The sequence below is a fragment of the Lynx canadensis genome, chromosome B3, assembly GCF_007474595.2.
Source record: "Lynx canadensis isolate LIC74 chromosome B3, mLynCan4.pri.v2, whole genome shotgun sequence".
Taxonomy (NCBI): Eukaryota; Metazoa; Chordata; class Mammalia; order Carnivora; family Felidae; genus Lynx; species Lynx canadensis.
In genome coordinates, this window is record NC_044308.2 from 144,459,069 (window position 1) to 144,485,518 (window position 26,450).

General features: G+C 45.2%; 1 protein-coding gene across 12 annotated transcripts in view; it reads left to right on the top strand.

Moving 5' to 3' along the window:
- Positions 1-4,335: 4,335 nt before the first annotated feature.
- KLC1 (kinesin light chain 1) overlaps positions 4,336-26,450 on the top strand; it is a 49,644-nt gene continuing 27,529 nt past the window's right edge. For 9 of the 12 annotated variants that reach the window (XM_030320094.1, XM_030320095.1, XM_030320098.1 and 6 more), the window contains exons 1-6: positions 15,496-15,757; positions 18,246-18,476; positions 21,758-21,836; positions 22,342-22,567; positions 24,945-25,032; positions 25,675-25,776. In XM_030320094.1, coding sequence (XP_030175954.1) covers positions 15,497-15,757; positions 18,246-18,476; positions 21,758-21,836; positions 22,342-22,567; positions 24,945-25,032; positions 25,675-25,776 — 987 coding nt within the window. In that variant the 5' untranslated portion in view covers position 15,496. Of the gene's footprint in view, positions 4,462-15,495; positions 15,758-18,245; positions 18,477-21,757; positions 21,837-22,341; positions 22,568-24,944; positions 25,033-25,674; positions 25,777-26,450 lie in introns of those variants that run through there. The other 3 variants (XM_030320093.1, XM_030320091.1, XM_030320090.1) reach the window with 3 other exon arrangements.

Below are 26,450 nucleotides of genomic sequence, written 5' to 3' on the forward strand. Positions count from 1 at the left end.
TTGAAATTTAAGTCCCGTAAAATAAAAGTTATTATATTATTATTTAAAAAAAATTTTTTTTTTCAACGTTTATTTATTTTTGGGACAGAGAGAGACAGAGCCATGAACGGGGGAGGGGCAGAGAGAGAGGGAGACACAGAATCAGAAACAAGCTCCAGGCTCTGAGACATCAGCCCAGAGCCCGACGCGGGGCTCGAACTCACGGACCGCGAGATCGCGACCTGGCTGAAGTCGGACGCTTAACGACTGCGCCACCCAGGCGCCCCAAAAGTTATTATTTTAAAGTATACAATTGGTGAATTTTTTCTGTATTTTGGGCAACTGCAACCACTGATCTAATTCCACACGTCTTTTAAATATATATATATTTAACTTTCTTTACTACATTAGCTCTTCTTTCTTTCTTTCTTTCTTTTTTTCTTTCTTTCGAGAGTGTGAGCAGGGGAGAGGGGCGGGAGGGGGGAGAGAGAGAGAGACAGACAGAGAGAGAGAGAGGACAGAGAGAGAGAGAGACAGAGATGAGAGAGAGAGATGAGAGAGAGAATATCTCAGGCAGGTTCTGTGCTCAGTGCAGAGCCCAGTGGGGGGACCGTGAGATCATGGCCTGATCCAAAATCAAGAGTCAGATAGATGCTCAACTGACTGAGCCACCCAGATGCCCTTTTTTTGGTTAATTTTTGAGAGAGGGGGAAGGTTTGTTAAAATCTGTCAAACTATTGAAAATTGTATTCCCTGTTTGTAGAATGTGCGTGTATAATCTCATTGTCTGTAGGCAGTATAAGTCTCATGTAAGTATAAAGGGAGTATAAATGTATGAAAAGATCAGGTGGTAGAGATGGGAAATAACATTACATGAAAATTGATAATTTGGTATGACAAAAATTCAGTATGTATGATCTAGTATAATCTTTAAAAAGTGCTTTTAGCATCCACCCAGTTCTGGTTTAATTTCTCTGTCTTATAAAATATTCAGTGTATTCAGCATTTCTATTCTTGTCTCACTTAGGTTGGTCTATTTTTATTGTGGCCGAAGTTTCAAATCCTTTCTATATTTGAGGGTTTGAGATGTTCCTTTGCCTGCAACCCCAGGCAGTCCGGAGAGGTGCTTGTCTGTTTTCTTGGTGAACCAGCAGAAGCACAGGGTGCTTGTGGTGTGTGTACGCGTGCGTGTACAGCAGTGTGGTCACTAAATCAAAGGTGCACCTGAACGCGGTGGAGGGAGCTTGGATTCTGTTCCTCTTCTGGGTAGTGTGGGCTACGTGTCTTCAACGATCCGTCTCCTCATCTGTAAGTGGGAATTGTAATGATTGTTGCCTAAAGCACTTACAGACTTGGTCTTTTGTTCTTCTAAAACAATACACGTGGGGCCCCTGGGTGGCTCGGTTGGTTGAACGTCTGACTCTTGATCTCAGTTCAGGTCTTGGTCTCAGGATTGTGAGTTTGAGCCCCGCGTTGGGCTCCACGCTGGTAATGAACCCTACTTAAAAAAACAAAAACCATACCCTTATGGAAATACTCCAGAAACTAAAATCCTGCACAGATGTGAGTTCTTACTATGCAGAGCACGTGTATGCTTTCCTGGTTTTGTCTTTATTAAGTTACATGCATACTTTTTTGTATTCTTTGTAGGTAGATTTTTAAGAACAAACTTTTTGGATAGTTTTCTGTTGACAGAAAAGTTGGAAGACAGTACAAAATCCCTGCACGCCTGTACTCAATTTCTCTTAATGTCAACATTCTACATTATTATGGCACATTTATGACAACTAAGGAACTAGCATTGGTACATAATTTTAACCAAACTCCACATTTTATTTGGATTTTACTAGTTTTCCCCTAATATCCTTGTTCTGTTCAGAAACCCATCCAGGACACCATATCACACGTAGCCATCGTTTTTCCTGGTCTGTGAAGTACTGGTCAATATTTTGTAGAATAGCCCTCAACTTGCGTTTGTCTGACATTTTCCTCATGGTGGGATGGGTTTGCAGGTTTGAGAAGAAGCTCGCCGGGCCCAATTTTGGATTCCGAAACCATTTTACCATCAAACAAACCAAGGCCCCTTCAGATAATGGCTGATTCTAGGGCTGGGGCAGGGAGAGTACAAGACGAGCCTGGGACATCTTGTGGTGCTAGAAAGTACAGAAGTGCTCAAAAAGCAAAGGGGTAGGAGCATGTCAAAAGAACATGCTAGCCAGTTGACAGAACTCTCACTGGCCCAAACTGAGACAGTTTGAGCCACAAAATAAATAACATGGTATGTGTAATAACGAGTATTCTTTAGATAAAACCTGAAGTATAAAACAAACAGCTCCTGTCCATATTGACATTAATGGTTAAATAAGTAAATGAGGGATGAGGCAGAGAGGAGACACTGTCCTGTACAGAAGAACTCCAGACACCTTATAATCCCTCTTCACATTCGCTCTCCCCACCCCTCTGGGGGTGGGCTGCCCCCCTAGTGACGTGCTTCCTAAAGATGAGCGTCGAAAGGACAGCTGGAGTGGGTGTGTCTAGTGGAGGTAATCCTGCCCAGGGGAGGCCTGCGCAAACCACGTCAGCTGGTGGTCAGGACTGGCACCATTGCCTTTTAAGTCAGGGGGAGCACAGGGACTCTGGCTGTGATGCAGTGAGAATGGGACCCGTGGGTTTCAGAGTCACATAGTTTCATAAGTGTTGGTTTTTGCCACCGGCTTTCTCCCCCTTTCCTTCTTCCTAGAAGTAACTTTTTGTTGTTGTTGTTGTTTTTTAATTTTTAGTTTCTTTCTTTCTTTCTTTCTTTCTTTCTTTCTTTCTTTCTTTCTTTCTTCTCTCTTTCTCTCTTCTACTCTTTATCTCCCTCTTTCTCTCCTATTTCTCTCAGCTTTCTCTCTCTCTCTCTCTCTCCTCTCTATCTCGTCTCTTCTCTGCTCTCTCTTCCACTTCCTCCCTTCCTCCCTTCGTTTCTTCTTTCTTTATAATGTTTATGTTATTTTTTTTTTTTTTTTTTAATTTTTTTTTCAACATTTTAATTTATTTTGGGGACAGAGAGAGACAGAGCATGAACAGGGGAGGGGCAGAGAGAGAGGGAGACACAGAATCGGAAACAGGCTCCAGGCTCCGAGCCATCAGCCCAGAGCCTGACGCGGGGCTCGAACTCACGGACCGCGAGATCGTGACCTGGCTGAAGTCGGACGCTTAACCGACTGCGCCACCCAGGCGCCCCTGTTTATGTTATTTTTGAGAGAGAGAGAGAGAGAGAGCGAGCGAGCCCAAGCGGGGGAGGAACGGAGAAAGAGGGAGACACAGAATCTGAAGCAGGTTCCAGGCTCTGAGCTTTCAGTACAGAGCCTGATGCAGGGCTCGAACCCACAAACCACGAAATCATGACCTGAACTAAAGTCAGATACTTAACCAACTGAGCCACCCAGCCCCCAGTAAACATTTTTTTAAAGTTTTAAAATTTATTAGGGGAGGCGAATGGGGGAGGGGCAGAGAGAGAGAGGATCCCAAGCAGGCTCTGTGCTGTCAGCGCAGACCCCACCTGGGGCTCGATCTCACTAACCCTGAGCCGAAATCAAGAGTCAGATGCTTAACTAACTGAGCCACCCAGGCACCCGTTTTCACTTATTATTTTAAAATTATTAAAAAAAATTTATTTATTTTTGAGAGAGAGTGCAAACGCACGAGCAGGGGTGGGTGGGTAAAGAGAGGGAAACAGAGGATCCGAAGTGGGCTCCACGTTGACAGCAGAGAGCCCGACATGGGGCTCGAACCCACAAACCGGGAGATCACGACTTGGGCCAAAGCTAGAGGCTTAACTAACAGCCACCTGTGAAACGGTCCCGTTTTCACTTCTTTTAAGTGAAATACAATTTTTACGTAATTACTGCTGTTTCTAAATAACAGGCTTATGTTGCTGTCTGATGATTTTTTTTTTTTTTTTTTAAGATTTTACTTTTAAGTAATCTCTGCACCCAACGAGGGCCTCACGCTTACAGCCTTGAGATCAAGAGTCCATGCTCTACTGACTGAGCCAGCCAGGCGCCCCTGATGGTTTTTCAGTTTTTGACTTCCCGTTCTAGATCATTGGGACTGAGCTCTTTCTTTGCTTCGCTTCACCACACAGGTGCTCCCCCTTTGCATCTGCATAAGCTCCCGCAGAATTTAAATTTTGTTTAGGTGTGTCTTTACCGTTTATATTCTTATGACCATATAAATGCCAGAGCTGATTTATGTAATGAACTGTGTGATTGCTTTTCCTATTTGACCTTTTGTTTCCTTAGGAGTTAATTATCTTGTTTTCATTTCCTTTTTAAGTTGGTGCTGATTCACCCGCCGTCTCCAGCACTCGTCCGGTGGTGGGTGCAGAGCCCCGTCTCCCCCCCGGGGGACCCTGTGCCCTGTGTTCCATGTTTTCTTCTTGACTTCTCATTTTGCTTGAGCGCATCTTCCTGTAGCCTGAGAAATGGTGCATGAGAGGTAAAAGTTTGTGAGACCTTGTATGTCTGAAAATGTTATTCTGTCCCCATGGTTGATGGAGAGTTTAGCTGGCTTTGGAATTGGAAATTGGAAATAATTTTCCTTCAGAGCTTTGGAGGCATTTGTTTAATTGCCTTTTGCTTCCAGTTTTGCTCTTGAGAAGTCTGAAGCCATTCTGATTGTTTAATTCTGTCTATATGACCCCTACCCCTGAGCCCCTGGGAGCGTGTAGGAGATATATATATATCTATATCTGTTCTGTATCTGTATATTTAAGTTTATTTATTTTGAGAGAGACAGAGACCGTGCAGGTGGGGAGAGGCATAGAGAGGGAGACAGAATCCCAAGCAGGCTCCGCACTGTCAGTGCAGAGCCCGACCTGGGGCTCCAACCCATGAAACCATGAGATCATGACCTGAGCTGAAATCAGGAGTCAGATGCTCAACCGACTTGAGTCACCCAGGTGCCGCAGGATATTCTTTTGTCACCACATTTTTATTTTCTTTAAAAAGTGTTTTTTTTCATACGGCCCACATCCTATGCTTAGGACAGTGTCTGGCATAGGTAGAGTTGGTGCCCAGTAAGTAATTAACTGTCACTGAGCTGGTTGCACCTCTCACCTTCTCCTTTGGAGGCCAAGGCCTAGCTGTTGGTGTTCTGCAGGCCAGGTCGTAGGTGACCGTTGGATCCTCCAGCCTCTCACGTTGCCTCGCTCAAGTTCCTGCCGCTCACCCGCCATGGCTCAGTGGACATAGCAGTCCTACGTCTCAGTTTGAAGCGTCAACTTCTCATTGCACAGAATTGTCCACTTAATTTTTTAAAGATTTATTTATTTATTTTGAGGGAGAGAGTGAGCATGAGTGGGGGAGGGGCAGAGAGAGAGGGAGAAAGAGAGAGAACCCCAAGCAGGCTCTGCGCTGTCAGCACAGAGCTCGATGTGGGGCTCGATCTCTTGAGTGAGATCATGACCTGAGCCAGGATCAAAAGTTGGACGCTCAACCGCCTGAGCCACCCACATGCGCCCAGAATTGTCCACTTTAAATTTGTCAGTTTTCATCATCCCTAACAGGAGTTGATTTTGTAACACTGAAGATTTCTCTTAGTCACTGGTGTGTTAGAGCAAGTAAACTCAGTCTTGGAGCACTTAGCTGGCTCAGTTGGTAAACGTGTGACTGTTGATCTTGGGGTCATGAGTTTGAGCCTCATGTTGGGTGTACAGATTACCTAAAATCAATAAATAAAATTTAAAAAACTCTCAGTCTTTGCCTAACAGACCGGTTATGTTAAAGGACAAATTAAGAGAATAATTTTAGTATTAGTAGGGGCTATTTTCAATTTTGCATATTACCTCTGCTTGGAGTATTTCAGAGCAGAAGTAAAGCAACAGAATATGCAAATTAATATTGCTGTCTGGTATTTTTGTCATACTTGAGTAATGGTGCGTTAGTGATATGCCGGTGTGTTAGTTACTGCTAGTCATATCTTTAGTTACTGTCAAGGTCTAAATCCTCTCCTTATGTGTATTCTGAGAAATTCATGATACAGACGAAGATGGATGGTTCAGTTGCCTTGTCCATTTATTTCAGGTTTGAGCATGTAGGGATTTAATTTTTTTATTTTTAATTAAACAAAATTTAACGTTAAATTATTTTAGAGGGGAGAGAGGGCATGCAAGGGGGGGAGGGGCAGAGGGAGAGAGAGAGAGAGAGAGAGAGAGAGAGAGAGAGAGAGAGAAAATGAGAATACCAAGCAGGCTCCACACTCAGCACAGAACCCCATGCAGGCCTTAATCCCATGACCTGAGCCGATATCAAGAGTGACCTGAACAGAAATCGACAGTGGCTCAGTGGACAGGGTGCTCAACTGACTGAGCCACCCAGGCACCCCTAAATTTTTTTCTGGGAGGGGGTTGGGAGGGAAGAGGGAGAGGGAGGGAGAGAATCTGAAGCAGGTTCCTGCCCAGCATGGAGCCCTGTGCAGGGCTCGACTTCATGACCATGGGATCATGACCTGAGCTGAAATCAAGTCAGACGCTTAACTGACTGAGCCACCCTGGCGTCCCTAATTTCTTTCTTAAATCAAGGGCCTGTTTTGGTTTCCTGTATTTCCAAAGGGAAGTCAGGCCTTTGAAAGGACAACATTGTATAATTGACCCTTCAATAACACAAGGTTCTAGGCCTCGACACCCAACACCTGACAGCCCCGTACAATCAGAGATCTGCCTGCAACTTTGGACTCCTCAAACACTTAACTACTAATAGCCCACTGTTGACTGGAAGCCTTGCTGATGATATAAATAATTGATAAACATGTATTTTATGTTACATATATTATACGCTATATTCTTACGATAAAGTAAGGCAGAGGAAAGAAAACTATTAAGAAAACCGTAGAGAAAATGTATTTACGTTACAACACCATAAAATATCCACGTAGACGCGGACCTGCACAGTTCACACTCGTGTTCAAGTGTCAGCTGGACTCCCTCACTTCTGCCCTCTGGTAGTTCATAAGAGAGCATGTCTGTTTTTATTGTTTTTCAACTGGCATCTTAGAAATAAATATTGCCGGATTTTTGGGTTACAAAATGTTACATGTAGGATTTAACTGGGGATCTGAATGTGGAGATAAACTAGGTTTCTTGGGTGTTGTGTCACATGAGTCACATGAGTGATGTGAATCCTTGGATATGAGAGTCGTGTGTATTAAAATACACATCAAAACCATTATTCTACCCAATAAAATAGCAAAGATTGAACCATGATTTAAAATAATGGAGACAAAAGTAGTTCTAAATTAAAGAAAGGTGGAAGATTAAGCTTTAGGATTATTTTTCTCTTTATTATTTTAGGTAGTGACTTTTGTAATCTGTGGACACAGTACAGACTTTGTTGAGGATTTGAATGAGACAAGCAGCGTAATAGACCATAATAGCTTTGCCTGTTGAACGGTGGATTTGAGAGGTTTGACCATAAGAAGGGCTTCTCTTGTTTAAGGAGCTTAATTCAGATGTCAGATTTGTCAGGTGCTGTGTTGGAGATTATGCATTGAGCACTGAGTTCTTTTGCTTTCACAGAGCAAATAATGGGACTTCAAAGAGTTCTCTCTCTCTTTTTTTTGAAGTAAAAGCATAGACATAATTTTCCATGGCTAGTAAGAATAACCTGGGGCCAGATATTGAGTGTGTTACTCAGAAGGGAAGCGGGAGGGGAGTATTTGAGTACCATGTTCCAGGTGGGTTGGCTGTCTGTTGCCCCTTACATGTGGGGATTGAGGCTCCAAGAGGTTCCATGATAGGTGAGGGGATAATAGGGAGTTGGAATCAGATGTGTTGGCTCCCAAGGCTGGTTTATTCATTCATTTTAAAGTTTTTGTTAGGGGCGCCTGGGTGGCGCAGTCGGTTAAGCGTCCGACTTCAGCCAGGTCACGATCTCGCGGTCCGTGAGTTCGAGCCCCGCGTCAGGCTCTGGGCTGATGGCTTGGAGCCTGCTTCGGATTCTGTGTCTCCCTCTCTCTCTGCCCCTCCCCCGTTCATGCTCTGTCTCTCTCTGTCCAAAAATAAATAAACGTTGGAAAAAAAAATTAAAAAAAAAAGGAAGTATACCATTAAAAAAAAAATAAAGTTTTTGTTAGGTTGTTTAAGTAATCTCTGCACCCAACCTGGGGCTCGAACTCACAACACGGAGATCAAGAGTCGCACGGTCTTCCATCTGAGCCAGCCGAGCACCCCGTGTTTCATTGATTTATTGAGCACATACTTCCTGCATGCCTGTAGAGCGGCAGGCATTGTTCTGGCTGACTCATTGTTCCAGAATCACTGGGAAGCACACACAGCCCAAGAGTTGCAAGAAAGTCTTAGGGATGCCGTAGTTGCTAGGCTGACAAAGTGTGTTTGAGCAGACGTAGAGTCCCGGTATTTTACCCTTTAGAAATCAGTGTAACCGTTACAAGAACCCTTTCAACTGAGAGTTTATTTGGCAAACTTGAGAAGTTTCTTATTTTAAGTGAACTCTTACCTATCTTTCTTTTAGTTTTCTGCCATTTTGTTCAGGGCCCGCTCTTTACCTTCACCTAGATGCATATATGTCTTCGCCTGAGGTTTCTTCTAGTTTCTTGTGGCACTTTCTTCACTTAATTTTTTTAATCAAAATGGAATTTAGTGTACAGTGACGGTAGGGATACAACACCTTTTTCCCCCTAAATAGCCAGTTCCTTTAGCACTCTTTTTTATGTAAGCTGTCTTTGGTCATAATGACTTAGCCTGGAACTTAAGAGAGCTACGGAGCAGTCTAAGCATGTATGCTTGCTGTGGGTTTCCCTCTGAAGAAGTGGCATGTGTAGGTCTATTTATAGGATGGTGGGTTGGATGAGGGGGTATGGAAACTGCTATGATTGAGGGGTACCTGAGGGTGGCATGAGGTGTGAGCTCGGGAAACGGAAGATTTGGAGAGTCCTCTGACTGAACCACAATATTTGAAATGTCTTGTAAGATAGTAAATATATTCTTTGTTTGTATTAGAGGGGAGAAGTTGCCTCAATGGATAGAAATTTGAGGAGGGAGATTGAACTCAGCAAAAGGAATAACTTTCTAACTACCTATCCGAGCAGTCTAACAAGGAATCAGCTGTCTTGCAAAGTACTGAGGCCCATGTTAGAGGTGTGTCTGCAGGTGTTGAGCGGTCACTTATCAGGGATGTTCCCGATTGCTTAGCTCCCAGGTGGAAACTGCACTGATTACGGTCGGCCACTGTGCTTGGTGACTCAGCTGCATTCTCCTGTGCCTTTAACTGCCCGGACAGTAGGCCCCCTCTAATCCCTGGGACCCAGGGTAGTTTGGGGACTTCGCCCGTGCTGTGGTGGTGGAGCCAGGCTCTGCACCTGCTTGCTCTGGATTCTGAGGCCCATGCTTTCCACATAGCAGCACCCTGTCCTCTCAGTGCCTTTTTTTTTTTTTTTTTTAGTTTGTTTATTTTGAGAGAGAGAGAGGGTGTATAAGTCGGGGAGGGGCAGAGAGAGAGAGAGAATCCCAAGCAGGCTGCACACTGTCAGTGCAGAGCCCAGTGTGGGGCTCTAACTCACAAACCTCGGGATCATGACCTGGGCTAAAGTAAGCCCTGTAGGCGCCCATCATCTCCGTTCTTAAGAGAGCTAAGTGCCTCCCAAGAGCATTTGGATTCTTAACTGATTTTCTGTTAAGAATAAGTTAAAAAGAAATCTACCTTAACGGCTCCCCCACCCTTTTATTTGTGCACGTCCAGATGACATTTGTATTTATTATCCTTGTCTGTGGTTAAAGCCTCTACGAGAGTGTGAGCATGCGGTGCAGTGTCACCAGTTCTGTTGCATATTCCCTGAGGAATTAAATTTGGATTTCTTTTTTTAAGTTTGTTTATTTTTAGTAATCTCTACACGCAACCTGGGGCTCAAACTCATGACCCTGAGATCAAGAGTCACACGCTCTACCGACTGAGCCAGCCAAGTGCCCCAGATTTGGTTTTCTTCAAATGTGTTGACTTATTCTTTAAATGTATTTACTTACTTGAGGTATCACCTCAGTTAAACGATTAAATTTTCCCATTTTGTTGTGATTTTTTTTCCTGTCTATGAATCCTACCTGGTAGGATTTTGCTATTCCTGTTTAAACTCTTTGCCCCTCCCCATTTTTTCTCTTTTGCATAAGCAAAACTGCCCTCTCTTCCCCTTTTATCAGCCTCCACTCGAACCTCTAAAGATAGGACAATGGCCATCTTTGTGATTGGTTGGGATTTAATTTTTTTTTTTTAAGTTTTAAATGTTAGATCTGCTATAGTTAACATGCAGCGTGATGTTAGTTTGAGGTGGATAATATAGTGATTTGACAATTGCATAGGTCCTCTGGTGGTCATCCCAAGTGCACTCCTTAATCCCTATCACTTACTTCTCCCATCCCCCCATCTACCTCCCTGCTGGTGGCCATCAGTGTGTTCTCTGTAGTTAGGAGTCTGTTTCTTGGTTTGCCTCTCTGTCTTTCCTTTCTTGTTTGTTTCTTAAATTCCACATATGAGTGAAATCATATGGAATTTGTCTCTCTCTGACTTATTTCACTTAGCGTTACACCCTCTAGATCCATAGAGGTTGCAAGTGGCAAGATTTCCTTCTTTTTTTTAATGGCTGAGTAATACTCCATTTTTGTCCATTCATCAGTCCGTAGACATTTGGGCTTACCATAATTTGGCTATTGTTGATAATGCGGATGTAAACATTGGGGTGCGTGTATCCCTTCAAATTAGTGTTTTTATATTTTTCGGGTAAATACCTGGTAGTTCAGTTACTGGATTGTAGGGTAGTTCTGTTTTTAACTTTCTGAGGAATGGACAGGATTCATGGACATTGACACGATTTACTGCCCATTCATGCCGAGACAGGTGGTTTGAGTAGTGAAGTTGCTCTCACTTCTCACTAGAGTCTCCAGACTCTCCTTTGCATCCCCGAGTTTAATAGTGTCTGAAAAGACTGAGAAGGTGCTGGCTGGGTGTTTTGCTTTCCAGGGAGAGGCATGAGCCTCATTCTGGCAGAGGGCTAGGGAAGAGAGTGCAGCGTATCTGCTGGGCTGTGATCATGCCACTACCCCCGAGTTGTCTTCCCTTTCCTGGCACTGCCCAGCCCCATTCATTCTCCCCGCAGGCTCCTGCCTTCAGAATGCAGCTGTCCTCTGGCTTACTCCCCTGGACTCTGGCCTTGTCACCACGAGCCTCGAGCACCATGACCTGTGGCCTGACGAGGCTGCTCGCAGGCAGTGGGTGCTTTCCCGCCTCTGCCCTGGCCCCTGTTGCTCCCCTGGCTGGGAGTGCCCTCCGCACTCCCGTCTGGAGGAGATGGGCTCATCTGGTAAGACTGCCTTACCTCAGGAGCGGTTTCTTCGTGTGTCTGGCCTCTCCTCTCCAGTGGAGGTGCCTGGTGTCCCCCCCACCCCCCCTCAGTTCGTGCTCCCACCTCGCAGGCCCCGACAGTGCCTTTAGCTCTTGCTGCTCGTATATGCTTAGTTTATCTTCTGGTAGCCTGTGGGTCCCAGCTGTCTGCATTCTAGGCCCTCGCTTGGAGTTTCAGTAAGACACTTGGATCTTCTAGTTTGGGGAAAAAAAGACTAAAATGTTGCATCATTTGGAAGTTGCTGCCAAAGGTGGAGAGGGAGGTCTTCAGTTTGATTTTCCTCTTTTCTCTAGAGACACCTGCTCTGGACATCCACCTCTTCACCATCCTCCTCGCTGTGCATGGCGATCAGGCTGACACTTTGACGTAGTGCCGTTGAGATGTGAGCGTTGGAAGCTGCTCCTGAAATGTTTTGTTAATTTTTTCAGCAAATATGTAGTTAGCATTTACTGTGTGACAGACTGGGACCGAGGCGGCCTGCTCTCCTGGATTTGCAGTGGGGTTGGAGAGCCATAAAGTAGATATATGACAGATGTAATGGTAATACAGACTGTCAGGTAGAGGAGTTACCTCTGTTCTTTTGTTGTTTTCTGAGTTCTTTGTGGTACAGAGGTGGATTTCTCTGAATAGTCCTACAGAGATAGCCTCTAAATTTCAAGAGAAATTGGCTCTCTTTATTTTCAGCTGGTCAGTTAAAAGGGTTACTCTTTTTTTAATTTAATTTTTAATTTTTAAAAATTTACATCCATACTAGCATATAGTGCAACACTGATTTCAGGAGTACGTTCCTTAGTGCCCCTCCCCCACTTAGCCCATCCCCCCCCCCCCACAACCCCTCCCATAACCCTCAGTTTGTTCTCCATATTTATGAGTCTCTTCTGTTTTGTCCCCCTCCCTGTTTTTATATTATTTTTGTTTCCCTTCCCTTATGTTCGTCTGTTTTGTCTCTTAAAGTCCTCATATGTCTTTCTGTGACTTTTTGTCTTTCTCTGACTGACTCATTTCACTTAGCATAATACCCTCCAGTTCCATCCACGTAGTTGCAAATGGCAAGATTTCATTCTTTTTGATTGCTGAGTAATACTCCATTGTGTGTGTGTGTGTGTGTGTGTGTGTGTGTGTGTGTGTGTACACACACACACACACACACCACATCTTCTTTATCCATTCATCCGTTGATGGACATTTGAGCTCTTTCCATACTTTGGCTACTGTTGATAGTGCTGCTATAAACATGGGGGTGTGTGTGTCCCTTCGAAACAGCACACCTGCATCCCGTGGATAAATGCCTAGTAGTGCAATTGCTGGGTCATAAGGTAGTTCTATTTTTAGTGTTGTGAGGAACCTCCATACTGTTTTCCAGAGTGGCTGCACCAGCTTGCATTCCCAAGGAATTGACTTTTTGCAGTTATGCAAAAATAGCAATTTTCCACTGTAAAACTGTGTGTACAGTTGTTAACATGGCCCTTTCATTAACCGCTTGGAGCCTTTACTCCCAAATCCTGGAATGAGTGGCCTGTATTTGGTGCTTTGACACTGCTTCCCTTCACGCACCACTATCAGTACCTGCGTTCACCAGGTGGTCTGCCAGGGCTCAGGAGCTGCCCTAGGGTCTGTGATTTAGTGGGGTATGAGATAAGGTCCCTGGCCTTTTTTTTTTTTTTTAATGTTTTTATTTATTTTTGAGAGAAAGAGACAGAGTGCCAGTGGAGTAGGGGCAGAAAGAGGGAGACAACCGATCTGAAGCAGGCTCTGAGCTGACAGCAGCGAGCTCAGTGTGGGGCTCGAACTCATGAGCCATGAGATCATGACCTGAGCTCAAGTTGGACTTCTAACTGATGGAGCCACCCAGGTGCTCTGAGTCCCTTGCTTTTTATTTTTTTGTGTGTTTTAAGAGCTTATATATTTGTTTTGAGGGAGAGAGCAGGAGAGAGTGCATGGGGGAGGGGCAGAGAGAGAGGGAGAGAGAGAATCCCAAGCAGGCTCCATATGGTCAGCACAGAGCCCGACGCAGGGCTCCATCCCACGAACTGTGAGATCACGACCTGAGCTGAAATCAAGAGCCAGATGCTCGGAGCACCTGGGTGGCTCAGTCAGTTAAGTGTCTGACTTCAGCTCAGGTCATGATCTCACAGTTTGTGAGTTTGAGCCCTGTGTTGGGCTCTGTGCTGACAGCTCAGAGTCTGCTTCCTATTCTCTGTTCCTCTCTCTCTGCCTCCTCCCCCCCCCTCAAAAAATAAACATAAAAAAAAAAAGTCAGATGCTCAACCAACTGAGCCACCCAGGTGCCCCCCCACCCCCCTTGCCTTTTAAGTAGAGCTTGCATTCAAGGCTGGAAGGCAGTATGTGGAAACAAACAAGATTTCAGGTGGTGCTAAGTGCTCTGGAGGAAATTACTTTGATGTGTAATCTGACTTCAATCCCTGTCCGTTAACAATCTTTCTTTTTTAAATGTTTTTTTTTAATTTTTTTAAGATTTAAAAAAAATTAAAAAAAATTTTTTTAATGTTTATTTACTTTTGAGATAGAGCGTGACCAGGGGAGGGTCAGAGAGAGAGGGAGACACAGAATCCAAAGCAGGCTCCTGGCTCTGAGCTGTCAGAGCCTGATGCAGGGCTCGAACTCAAGGACAGTGAGATCGTGACCTGAGCCGAAGTCAGAGGCTTAACCGACTGAGCCACCCGGGTGCCCCATAAAAATCTTTTTTATTTAAAAGAGGGAGAATGAGGGAGGGAGGGTCAGAGAGAGGGAGAGAGTGGGAGAGAGAATCCCAAGCAGGCTCTGCGCTGTTAGTGCAGAGCCCAATGTGGGGCTCAAACTCACAAACTGAGATGACCTGAGCTGAAATCAAGTGTCCGATGCTTAACCAACTGAACCACCCAGGTGCCCCTTGAACAACCTTCTTTAATATTCACTGTGGCTTTTCTTTTTTCTTTTCTTTTCTTTTCTTTTCTTTTCTTTTCTTTTCTTTTCTTTTCTTTTCTCTTTTCTCTTCTCTTCTTTTCCTTTTCTTTTCTTTTTTTGTTTTTAATATTTTTTTTTGTTTATTTATTTTTAGAGAGAGAGAAAGCACAAGTGGGGGAGGGGCAGAAAGAGAGAGACACAAAATCTGAAGCAGCTCCAGGCTCTGAGCTGTCAGAGCCTGATGCAGGGCTTGAACCCACAAGCTGTGAGATCATGACAGATGCTCAGCAGACTGAACCACCCAGGCACCCTGTCCCTCTCCTCTTTCTCTTTCTCTTTCTCTTTCTCTTTCTCTTTCTCTTTCTCTTTCTCTTTCTCTTTCTCTTTCTCTCTCTTTTTCTCTTTTCTTCCTCTGCCTCTTCCTCTTCCTCTCTCCCTCCCTAAAACTGAGTTACGGGATTTAAAAACATCCACAAACCTAGACATTTGGTAAAGTGGGGACAGTTGCTTAGTGTCCACAGTCACCATGATTTTGCTGATGCTGTTTTATGCCCCTTTCATTTTTCTTTCTCATTGTAGTATTTTAGAGCCCGTTCCAGACACTGTATGATTTCATGAAATCTTGTTGGCCTCTCGGCTATTCCGATCCCAGAGGCCCGCGGGGCCCCCGTTCTCCTTGAGTCTTTACAGTGCTGATGATCCTGCTCATGTCACTCTCTCACCGTGTTTCAGACGGACCTAGTCCTTCTCCTGCTACTCTGATTGTTCCCATGTTCCTTTGCTGGTTTTCTTCCTTCTTCCAACTGTGACCACTTCTCAAGGCTTTGTCTGGTAAATATGTTACCAAGAATTTACTGTCCTTTCTGCATTTCATTAAGGGGGAAAAAAGCTTGCAAACATTCAGAGAACTTTTGTTCACTGAGGCTTTGTGCTTTGGAAATGCCATTTGGTGGTTTTGCTGCTTTTAATCTTTGGCATTAATTTCAGTTGCTGTCATTTGTTCCATTAAAAAGAATCCAGACCTAAGCCAGAAAAATAATTAAATTGGTCTGCAAAGGGAAAACGAACAGTACAGTATTTCAACAAGTCACAAATACATGTTTATTATTCACCTAAAAAAATGTTAATTTAAGACTCTTCACACAATGTCTTTTATTAAAGATGTAACATAAATCAAACCTGTAATGAGATACCTAATTTGTTTTCCTTTTTCCATTCTAGAATGTATGACAACATGTCCACAATGGTGTATATAAAGGAAGACAAGTTGGAGAAGCTTACACAGGATGAGATTATTTCTAAGACAAAGCAAGTGATTCAGGGGCTGGAAGCTCTGAAGAACGAGCATAATTCCATTTTACAAAGTTTACTGGAAACACTGAAGTGTTTGAAGAAAGATGATGAAAGTAATCTGGTGGAGGAGAAATCAAACATGATCCGGAAGTCACTGGAAATGCTGGAGCTTGGCCTGAGTGAGGCACAGGTATACGTGAGGTCGCCTCAGACAGGAACATGCACTTGACAGTCTGGAGAAATGGAGACTTCATCTGAAATATGTAGTTTAATTAAACTAGAGGGAAGATACAGAATAACAGAGATCAGCTTGTATGTAATATAAATGATTGATTTGGGTACGTCTAAGTTTTAACAAGCAGAGGCAGTAAAATAGAGGTAACCCTGTTTGTCATTTAGGATTTGATTTTGGCTGCATATGTCATAAATGAAAACAGTGGCTCAAACATCACAGACATGTATAAGAGAAATACCAAGGTAGGCCGCCCCAGACAGGTTGTGTAGCTGCACAGTCCTCAGGGATGCCCAGGCCTCTGCATTGTGCTGCACACAGCTTTTTTTGTGGAGTCGGAGCTGCAACCTTTTCTGGAGTCCAGCTGCAGCCACATGACCACATTCTAGGACAGGGAAGGGACAGGAAGGGTGTGCCTCCTCCCTTTACTTCCTCCAGCTGGTACACAGCATTGCTTACATTTCTCTGGCCACACCTTGTTTCATGGCCACACCTAGTTGTGAGGGAGACTGGGGAATGCTGCCCTGCCCACTTACATTTCCACCTTCTTAAGCCTAAGAAAGAAGGGAGAATGGATATTGCCAACAGCTAATAGTCTCTGCAGTACCCTAAGACAAGATTGCTAAACCTTTGTGGGTTTGTTTGTTTTTTCAGTGCTTGAATTTATTTATTTTTGAGAGAGAGAGGGCAGCGGAGGGGCAGAGAGAGGACAGAGGACGCCAAGGGAGCTCTGTGCTGATAGCAGAGAGTTCCACGTGGGCCTCAAACTCACAAACCGTGAGATCATGGCCTGAGCCACCCAGGTGGCCCTAAACCTTTGTTGTTGTTGTTGTTGTTTTTAAATTTTTTTTTTTTTTTTCAACATTTATTTATTTTTGGGACAGAGAGAGACAGAGCATGAACGGGGGAGGGGCAGAGAGAGAGGGAGACACAGAATCGGAAACAGGCTCCAGGCTCTGAGCCATCAGCCCAGAGCCTGACGCGGGGCTCGAACTCACGGACCGCGAGATCGTGACCTGGCTGAAGTCGGACGCTTAACCGACTGCGCCACCCAGGCGCCCCTGTTGTTGTTGTTTTTAAATGTTTCTTTATTTTTGAGACAGAGAGAGACAGAGCATGAACGGGGGAGGGTCAGAGAGAGAGGGAGACACAGAATCTGAAGCAGGCTCCAGGCTCTGAGCTGTCAGCACAGAGCCCGACGCGGGGCTCGAACTCACAGACCGTGAGATCATGACTTGAGCCGAAGTCGGAAGCTCAACCGACTGAGCCACCCACATACCCCTAAACCTTTGTTTTTTGACTAAACCTTTGTTTTTATCATGCTGGACATACAGGTGAAAAATTAGAAACAGCTAGGTGGTAACTGTTCCCCTGATAACTGTTGGCTCTGCCAGCACATTTCAGGTAAATTTACATACACTGAAATTTGGCCTCTCTTTTTCTTGGCTTTCCTCTTGTGCGGTGAATGAAGAAAGAAGTGGGGCCTGCTAGGTTCCTAAGTCCCACATCCATGAAGAGGACACTGTTCTATTCCACAGTGACTATCCATACCCTCATTCTAGAGTTTTTCATTCCCACTGTGTGAAAGACTAATTGTGGAACTTTAACTGTGTTTGCTTATTGTGAATCTGTTATAAGGCAAATTCTGTTGAAAAGTGATATGAATATGGACTTCCTTTTTAGTTTGGCAAGTACTAGGGTTAAGAACAAAGGAGAAAAAAGCCTTACTTTCTGGAGTTCAGGTTTGAAACTAGGAGGATGGTAGAGGGAAAGGCAGTTGCATGGTCTAAAGACAGAACGGACTGGGGCCGACTTTTCCCAGCTCACTCTGCGCGTATACTTCTAGGAGCTTGCTAATGCCTCAGGCAGGTCTGTCCCTGAAACTAATCAGTGTACCACAGGCAGAGCCCTGGGGCCGTCACCAGATTTTACAGCCTGGACTTAAGCTTATGAATGTAAAGTACATTCTGACAGCCTGGCGAGCTACAAAGATTTCTTCCCTTACCTTGGGACATCAAAGATTTGCCTGCCCGCCCTTCTCTAGCTCCGTCACCAGCCCCTCCCTGAGTGACCCCCGTACACATATGCCTGCTTGGGCACACACTCTCAGATGTGGAAAAGGGTCTCTGAGAAATTATGTTGGAGCCACTTAGATAGAAAGTAGAAAAGTAACAGTTTTGTCAGAAGAGTTAGCTGTGTGTCCACTGCTAGTCTATTTGAGATGCTGTCAAGCGGCAGAGCAGCGTGGGGTTCCTGTAGATGTTTTGAGCACGCGCCCCTGTGTACGTGAGACCGAGGGTGGGAAGGGAAGTGAGCAGCAGTGGTACTTGTCTGTGTCGCAGCACATCCCTGCCCGCGTGAGGAGAGCAGGCACAGAGTGTGCGTGGGCGGGAGGGGGACGTGTGGGCTGGACCCTGCAGTGCTGTCAGCGCTTCTGTCTGTCCAGGTTATGATGGCTTTGTCCAATCACCTGAATGCTGTCGAGTCGGAGAAACAGAAGCTGCGGGCACAGGTTCGTCGCCTGTGCCAGGAGAATCAGTGGCTGCGGGATGAATTGGCCAACACGCAGCAGAAATTACAGAAGAGTGAGCAATCTGTGGCTCAACTGGAGGAAGAAAAGAAGCATCTGGAATTCATGAATCAGTTAAAAAAATACGATGATGACATCTCTCCATCCGTAAGTGGTTCAGAAGGAATGCAGCATTGACAGTTAACCCTGCTGTAGTTAGTAGGTTCTTTTAGTAAAGCCGTCGGTGTTTTCCGCCCCCGCTTTAGTGGTTGCATGTAGCAAGACCAGAGATTCTAACTTTTGGGACTTAGTCCCTGGGCAAGTCATGGAGGTTCTCCTTGCCATGTGCTTTTCATATATGTGTTTGCAAGTTCTTTTTTTTTTTTTTTTTAAGTTTATTTTTGAAAGAGAGAGAGAGAGCACATGCGCGTGAGCGAGGGAGGGACAGAGACAGAGAGAGAAAGAGAGAATGAATGAATGAGTGAGTCTATCCCAAGCAGGATCCAGACTGTCAGCGCAGAGCCTGATGTGGGGCTTGATCTCAGGAACTATGAGATCATGACCTGAGCCGAAATCAAGAGTTGGACACTCAACCAGCTGAGCCCCCTGGGTGCCCCTCATGTGTGTTTTAGAACAGTGGTCAGAAACGTAAGAATACCTTGTAAATGTGAGACACGATGCACAGAGGCACTTGACAAGGTTTGTCCCGGCTGGAGATCTCTTGGACACTTTAACCCATGGGGTCTGGCTTCCACACCCAGCGCACTGCTGGAGCTCTCTCAGGTCAGCGTGGGTCCCACGCAGTCATTTGTCATCTAGCCTTGTAATCTGTAACTAAGTCTGTGGCCTGTGGTGCTGTGGGTCTTGACTTTGTCTTTGAGACTCTCTTCCCCCTGCTCCCAGGACACCACCTGGGTCTCCTGCTCCCTCACTCCTGCTTCCTTCTTGCCTACTTCTGCTGGGAATGTTAGGGTTCACCAGGGATTTTGCTTTTCTCCTTTTTTGTTGATTCTCTTTGGTGGTTCATCTCAGTCTTGATTATTTTCCATCCACCATTTTTATCTGTTCAGTTAACAACTGTAAAAGAAATTTTGGACTAATTTCATTATTATTTTTTATTATTAATTATTTTTTAAATGTTTGAGACAGTGTGCACGTGCACAAGCAGGGAGGGAAAGAGAGATAGAAAAACAAAGCAGATGCCAGGCTCCAAGCTGTCAGTGCAGAGCCCAACGTGGGGCTCGAACCCACAAACTGTAAGATCACGACCTGAGCTGAAATCAGATGCCTAACCGACTGAGCCACCCAGCCACCCTGTAGTAATTTTAGATTCACAGAAAAGTTGAAAAGATAGTGAAGAGAATTCCCATATATCCTTTACTCAGTTTCCCCTAATGTCACATCTCCCGTCACCACGGTGCGTGTCTTCATCCGCTCTGGCCACTCTGATGGAATACCATAGGCCGCATGACTTATTTCTCCTGATTCCGAGATCAGGGTGTCAGCGGTCGGGTGCTTGGCAAGGGCCTTTTTCCTGGCTGTGTCCTCACATGGCCTCCCTTCGTGCGTGGGTAGAGGAAGAGAGCGAGAGGGCAGTCTAGCGTCTTTTCCTTTTTCCTCTTCGTGTGAGGAAGGACACCAGTCCTGTCATGACGGCCCCATCCTCATGACTTCATCTAACCCACGTTGCCTCTGAAAGGCCCCTTCTCCACGCGCCATCATGTTGAAGGTTAGGGCTTTAGTAGAGGATTTGGGAGGGGGCGGGGGCACATCAGTCCACAGCACCCCGTTTGATTAGGCTTGCCGTATTGCTCCCTTGTGGAGTAACTGAACGTTTTGCTGTAAGAGAAGCACTGCTATACACTGCTGTTGGAATGAGAATAAATGGAGATGCTGAAGCCAGCCAGCGATTCACCTAGAATACTGGATAGTTTTGGAAGCTTTCAGAGACTTTGAAAACTTTTTATTTTGAAAAATATCTGGCTTGGGGAAGTGAGCTAACAGTGAGCTAACTCTGCCTCTCAGCATCTACACAAACGACTGTTTCTTGTGAACTGTGTTCGAATACGCGGCATACCTCATGCCACGTTCCCCTGCTGCTGGGCCTGTCCCCCTGGCATGAGGACAGACTCCTGTGGAATCCAGGGCCAGGTCAAGTCGGGCAGTTTAACACGGGCACAGTCGTCACCTGCTCTTCACTTTGTCCTGATTGAGCCCTTCATAGCACTGTTTCACCATGGCAGCGTCTGGTTCACTTAGTCGTCATTCATCTGAAACTGGTCTTTTTTTTTTTTAATGTTTATTTATTTTAAGAGAGACAGAGTGGTGCGTGAGCGGGGAAGGGGCAGAGAGAGAGAATCCCAAGCAGGCTCCTTGCTGTCAGTGCAGAGCCTGACGTGGAGCTCAATCCCATGAATTCTGGGATCCTGACCTGAGCCAAAATCTAGAGTTGGACGCTCAACCCCACCATTCTTCTCTTTTCATAACATAGATATCTTTGAACAGTATAGGCCAGTTGCTTCATAGATTGTTCCGCAGTGTGGGTTTGTGTGATGTTTCTCTGTGAGTGTATTTAGACGACGCATCCCAGACAGGAATCTTATCTAGGTGACTTCTGTGTACTTCTTAGATTAACCCGTCCAGATGCGAGTGATGTGACCTGCCCCCGGGGTGATGCTGATTTCTCACTTGGTCAAGCTGTTGTCTGTTCTGTCCATTGTGTAGCCCTGGTTTTGACCCCTGCGCTAATCTGTGGGGACACTTGAGTCACAGACTCAAAGCTGGCAGGTTTCAAACTGCTCTTAGGGATCTTGTGGTGGAGGCAGTGAGCAGGGAGGAGAGATCTAGCCTCCAGGTTTGTATCATTCAGAGATGGGCCGTTTTGGTCTGTTTTTACATACTTGGTTTCCAAGTAAAATGTATTTCGAGTAAGAGTTTCCCCTTCTCTGTTTGAATTTCTTCAGAATGTAGTGAAGAATCTAAGGCAGCCTTTTGTCCCCCTCGCCCCCCGCCCACCTTCCTTTAATGTTTGAGTTCTAGTCCTGCACGCTTTGTGTTACTCTTTGCTAAATTGATGGATAAGCCAAATTGTGGATAATCCTGTGTTTTATTTTGTTTATTTTTTGTTGAATCATATTTATTCTCAGAAATGTCTAGTGTTTAAAACATAACTTTATAAGGTTATACATGTGCAATCTCCATGAGGACAGTACATTTTATAGAACAAATATAAAATGTTTTTGTGACTTAACACAGTCCTCTGTTGTTTTTAGTCTTCCGATTTATTATCCACCATCTTTTCTAGGTTTTCCAAGTATGCACTATATTTGATTTTAAAAACAGATGATCTTTTCTAAGATTTTTTGTTAAAATGAAATTTACACTAACGATTTCCAGTACAGGATTTATAGCACTCGTAAGACTAAAGTTGTCCTGGGTTGATTTTATAGGAGGACAAAGACACTGATTCCACCAAAGAACCTCTGGATGACCTTTTCCCAAATGATGACGACGAACCCGGCCAAGGAAGTAAGTTGGCGAAGGGGAGTGGTTAAGTGGCAGCCTAGAAACAGAAGGTGGTTTGTCCTGTTGTGATGTCATTGCCACAATCAGTGGGCATCTTCGTGCCGGTGGCCTGCCTCACGGGAGCAGCCCTCTGTGCACTTGGATGGCGTTATGTTTCCCAAAAGAACTTCAGAGAGTTTCTTGGTGGGACACAGTAGTGCGTTAGACCGGCCCCTGCGAGATAGGGTCGTGCATAGACGGTTCAGACGTGAAGTGTGGACTCTTACGGGGTTGGAAAGGCAGAATTAGTTTGGTGCCGAGGGCAGTCTGACTGCTCTGTTGGGGGCATCACACCACCCTGACAAGTTACTGATGTTACGCAGCCTGCCTGGGGAGTGCTGCGTGGGTGTCCGTAGCGTGGGGCCCAAGTGCCACCCTGGGCCAAAGCTAGAGAAGAAAGGTGTCATTCAGTGGTGTCGTGCGGATGATTTCCTCTCGGCCCATCTCAAGTGAAACTCTGTCTGTGCAGTCCAGCAGCAGCACAGCAGTGCAGCAGCCGCGGCGCAGCAGGGCGGCTACGAGATCCCGGCGCGCCTGCGCACTCTGCACAACCTGGTCATCCAGTACGCCTCCCAGGGGCGCTACGAGGTGGCCGTGCCGCTCTGCAAGCAGGCCCTGGAGGACCTGGAGAAGACTTCGGGCCATGACCACCCGGACGTGGCTACCATGCTGAACATCCTGGCCTTGGTGTACAGGCTAGTAGTTCTCATTTTCTCCTCTGGTCTTTCCCGGAGGCCGTGTTTTTAATGAACTTGCCCGTAAGCTGCTTCGCCAGCTTTATTGTTCACTTCTCCTCAAACAGCCAGGGGGTTACATTCAAAATACTCAGCGAGCTCTATGGCGAGGCTGTCACCCTGTGGAACAGATGCTGCCCAAAACGACCTAGGTCAGCCTTTCTAGAATAGCCCACATGCACCCTTTACTCTGGCCAAAGTCAACTCTTGATTTTTTCCAGCAGGCTCTGTACCAGGTTTCTTTTCTCCAGAACAGCCTTCCCACCTGTCTGTCAGCTCTCTCTCTTTTCTGAGTCTCGGATCCCACTCTCCCTTTGCCCCTGTTGTGTCGCCAGAGCCCTTAACCGCTGCCTTTCTTCTGGCGCCTGTGCACTGTGCTCGGCATCGGGGCTGTCTGCGTTTTGTTCTCTCTTCTCCCAGAGTCGTGTCCCTTAAAGGTGGGGACCAGCCTGTGTCTGTGTCCCTGTCTCTCCCGTCACTCCAGCACGCTTCCTCCCTTAGGAGCCCCTGGCGAACACTTTGAAGGGAATTGAGGAATTAGCCTTTATGGCCCAGGGAATGACATGTTGGAGCCCTTTGTGCGTGTCTCTTAGCTCACCTAACCTGAACTAGATCAGAGACGGGTGAGTGGGGACCTGAGGAGGGGGAAGTTACTACTCACACAGTAGGAGTGGTTTGCTGTGGCCCTTCCAGTTTTGTGGGTTGCAAATAAAGGGTTTGTGTTTCTTCATTGTCCCCATTCAACATGTTTGATACACACAAGTATAGGTAGGATTTTAGGCTGGTTCCTGTGAGGCCCTAAAGAGGAATGTGTAATTCCTGTCCTCAAGGAGAAGCCAGAATACTGAATTTATTTTTTTATTAAAAAAAATTTTTTTAACGTTTATTTCTTATTGAGAAACAAGAGAGGGACAGAGCATGAGTGTGGGAGGGGCAGAGAGAAGGGGAGACACAGAATCTGAAGCAGGCTCCAGGCTTTGAGCTGTCAGCACAGAGCCCCATGTGGGGCTCGAACTCACGGACCATGAGATCATGACCTGAGCCGAAGTCGGACGCTTAACCGACTGAGCCACCCAGGCGCCCCCAGAACACTGAATTTAAAGTCAGGACAACTCCGTTTGTATCTCTGCTAAATGGCCCCAAGACTGAAGATGTTGTCCGGAGCCTTTAACTTTTCTGAGTCTCGGTTTTCTTCCTGGTTTTCTTTCCTGGTGTGCTGGTTCAAGGACTGCTGGCTGGGTTTCTCATGTGTTGGAGCTGAGGCTGCTTGTCCTTGGTTGGGGGCCACGCCTGAGAACCAGTGTGGTTGCTCTTTGTGTGACTTCACTTTGGCCAATTGGTTTATAGTCCCTGACGTGTTACGGCACAGTTTAGAAGGGTGCTCAGTATACCTTGTCTCATTTAGTTGTTGTTACTAATTATAGGTTTCTAGCAGGTTTTAAAACTGTCATACTTGCTGATTTTCACAAGAAGTTTGAGCCAGTTCATAATGTGTAGTATAATTGTAGGATAATTGGAGGAAAAAATCTCAATACGCTTGGCCAGAATTAGTGTGCTTCAGAGGTTCCATAGGCCTTCTGAACCCTTCCCATGTTTTGTAGGACAGACTGGATTCTGTAGGGCGAAGCCTTGCTGGGCAGCTCTTACTCAGTTAAGAAACATGTGTGCTAACTTTTGTAATCACATTGTCAGTACATAAACCAAGGTGGGCAGAGGCTGGGTCTGGTCTGATGGTGTTTCTGTCTTACCACAGTCAAAAAAATATCCTCATTCCTCTTACTACAAGCAAATGGTGGCAAGTTGCATACCAGATTAAGACACTATAATGTACCATATTTATTTTTAACTAGCTTTTTCATTATACACATAGCATATCATTACCTTCCAAAGCAACTCTGTGAGTTAGGTCATACACTTCCTTTCTAGATGGGCTGATTGGGACTGTGGGAGGCTTCTTCATGTCCCAAAGCCTTGTAGCCGGTAACTGGCAGAGCCTGGGCTCCGATGCTGGCATCAGTTCTATCTGTTAGAAGGTGAAGCTGTGCCCACTTTCTGGGCTGGCTCACTTGTTCTGTGTGGGGCAGCTCGCCTTGTGGGGGCGGCATTGTCCTGGTGATCTAGAGGGGAGGGCAAGCTTCAGAAACTAATCAGGCCTGGATTCCAGTTCACACTTATTGGTGGAAGCTTTTTCTTGTGCACTAGAGGTGTTTTTGTTAGTTTTAATTGTTGATTTATTTTTTAAATAGTTGAAGCTTTTATTTCTGTAGTTTCAAAATTACATTTTAAAAAGATGGAGTAAGCTATATCCAAAACACTTACTGTATGTCTTTCAATTTAGAGACCAGAATAAATACAAGGATGCCGCAAATCTACTGAATGATGCCTTGGCCATCCGTGAAAAAACTTTGGGCAAAGATCATCCCGCGGTTTGTATATCTGGTTCTTTCATTCTTTTTACATTTTATTTTCCCTATTTTTTTTTTTTTACCCAACTCATTTTAATATTAAACTCAACAGGGAAGGTTTAAGAGCTGCCTTTTCACTAGATGGCACAGGTAGGTGTCTTGACTTATTTGATAGCAGTGATAAACTTCAGTCCTGGGGACTCTGATATTTAGCATGTGCTGGTGCACACTCGTTCATCATCACCATCTCAAATGGATCATGTACTTTTTTTTTTTTTGTCTTAAATCAGATTGCATGTACTTCTATAATTTTTTTTTCTGAAGAATTTATGTTACCTTCTTCTTAAAATCCGGTCAGATTTGCAAACAGATCTGTGTTTGCGTTGGTTGGGTTGGCTTTGTGGCTTCCAGTGAAATTAAAAAAAAAAAAAAAAAAAAATCAAGATCATGTTGCTGATGTTGATTGTTGAATTTTTGTATTCTGCACTTTACTTCGTAGAATCTGTATATAGTGAATTGCTCTCTTGCTTTTAACCGAAGTCCTATTTCTTCCTTCGCTGAAGAGCACTTCACTGTGCACACTGGGCACCGACGGATGTGTGAGATTTGAAGTCCTGTCCGTCAGTCCCGTACCGCTCCTTGACGTTCCTTTTGTGTTGGTAGGTGGCGGCCACTCTGAATAACCTTGCAGTGCTGTACGGCAAGAGAGGGAAGTACAAAGAGGCCGAGCCGCTGTGTAAAAGAGCCCTGGAGATCAGAGAAAAGGTGCGGCCAGAGGAGTGGTGCTTGTTGTCTTGAGATGTGGTGTTTTGTGTCTTCTAAATATTTCAGATTTTAAGTTTTGAGAGATGACCCCTGTGGTATGCGGTGACTGACCATTTCCTGAAAATAACTCATTGGATAAGGTATGAGGTGGACAGCCTGCAAAACACAGCCGATTGGCCCATTCACACCATTCACACCGGTGTTTAAGGGGTGGGGGTGTCCGTGTATGCCCGCCCTGCCTGATGTGGCCTGGGAATGCCTGCAGAAGGAGGAACTTCTGAGCACTGGCCGTGGAAGGCCTAAGGGCACACCATTTCACAATGGGGCATGTACCTGTCGAGAAGAAACACGTTGAAATTTAAAAATAAAGTCACCAAATACGCTTGTAAAGCTTAAAAGATGAAGTTATTTTGAGAACTAAAGTGTAACTCAGAACTGTAGATGACGTCAGTGTCATGGATGTTAATTACGCCAGGAGCTACAGTTTAAGGTAATTAGGTATTGGAAAAAATGTAGCTTGTCAATTCCAGTAGTAGGGAGGCTCAGGTGTCCGGTCCATTCCATGAATGACCAAGGGTAGTATTTTAACTTGGTATTTTTTGTGATTATTTACCCGCGATACTGCAAGGTCACTTAACTTTCAGCCATATGGCAAGGGGAAGTAAAAAACGGCT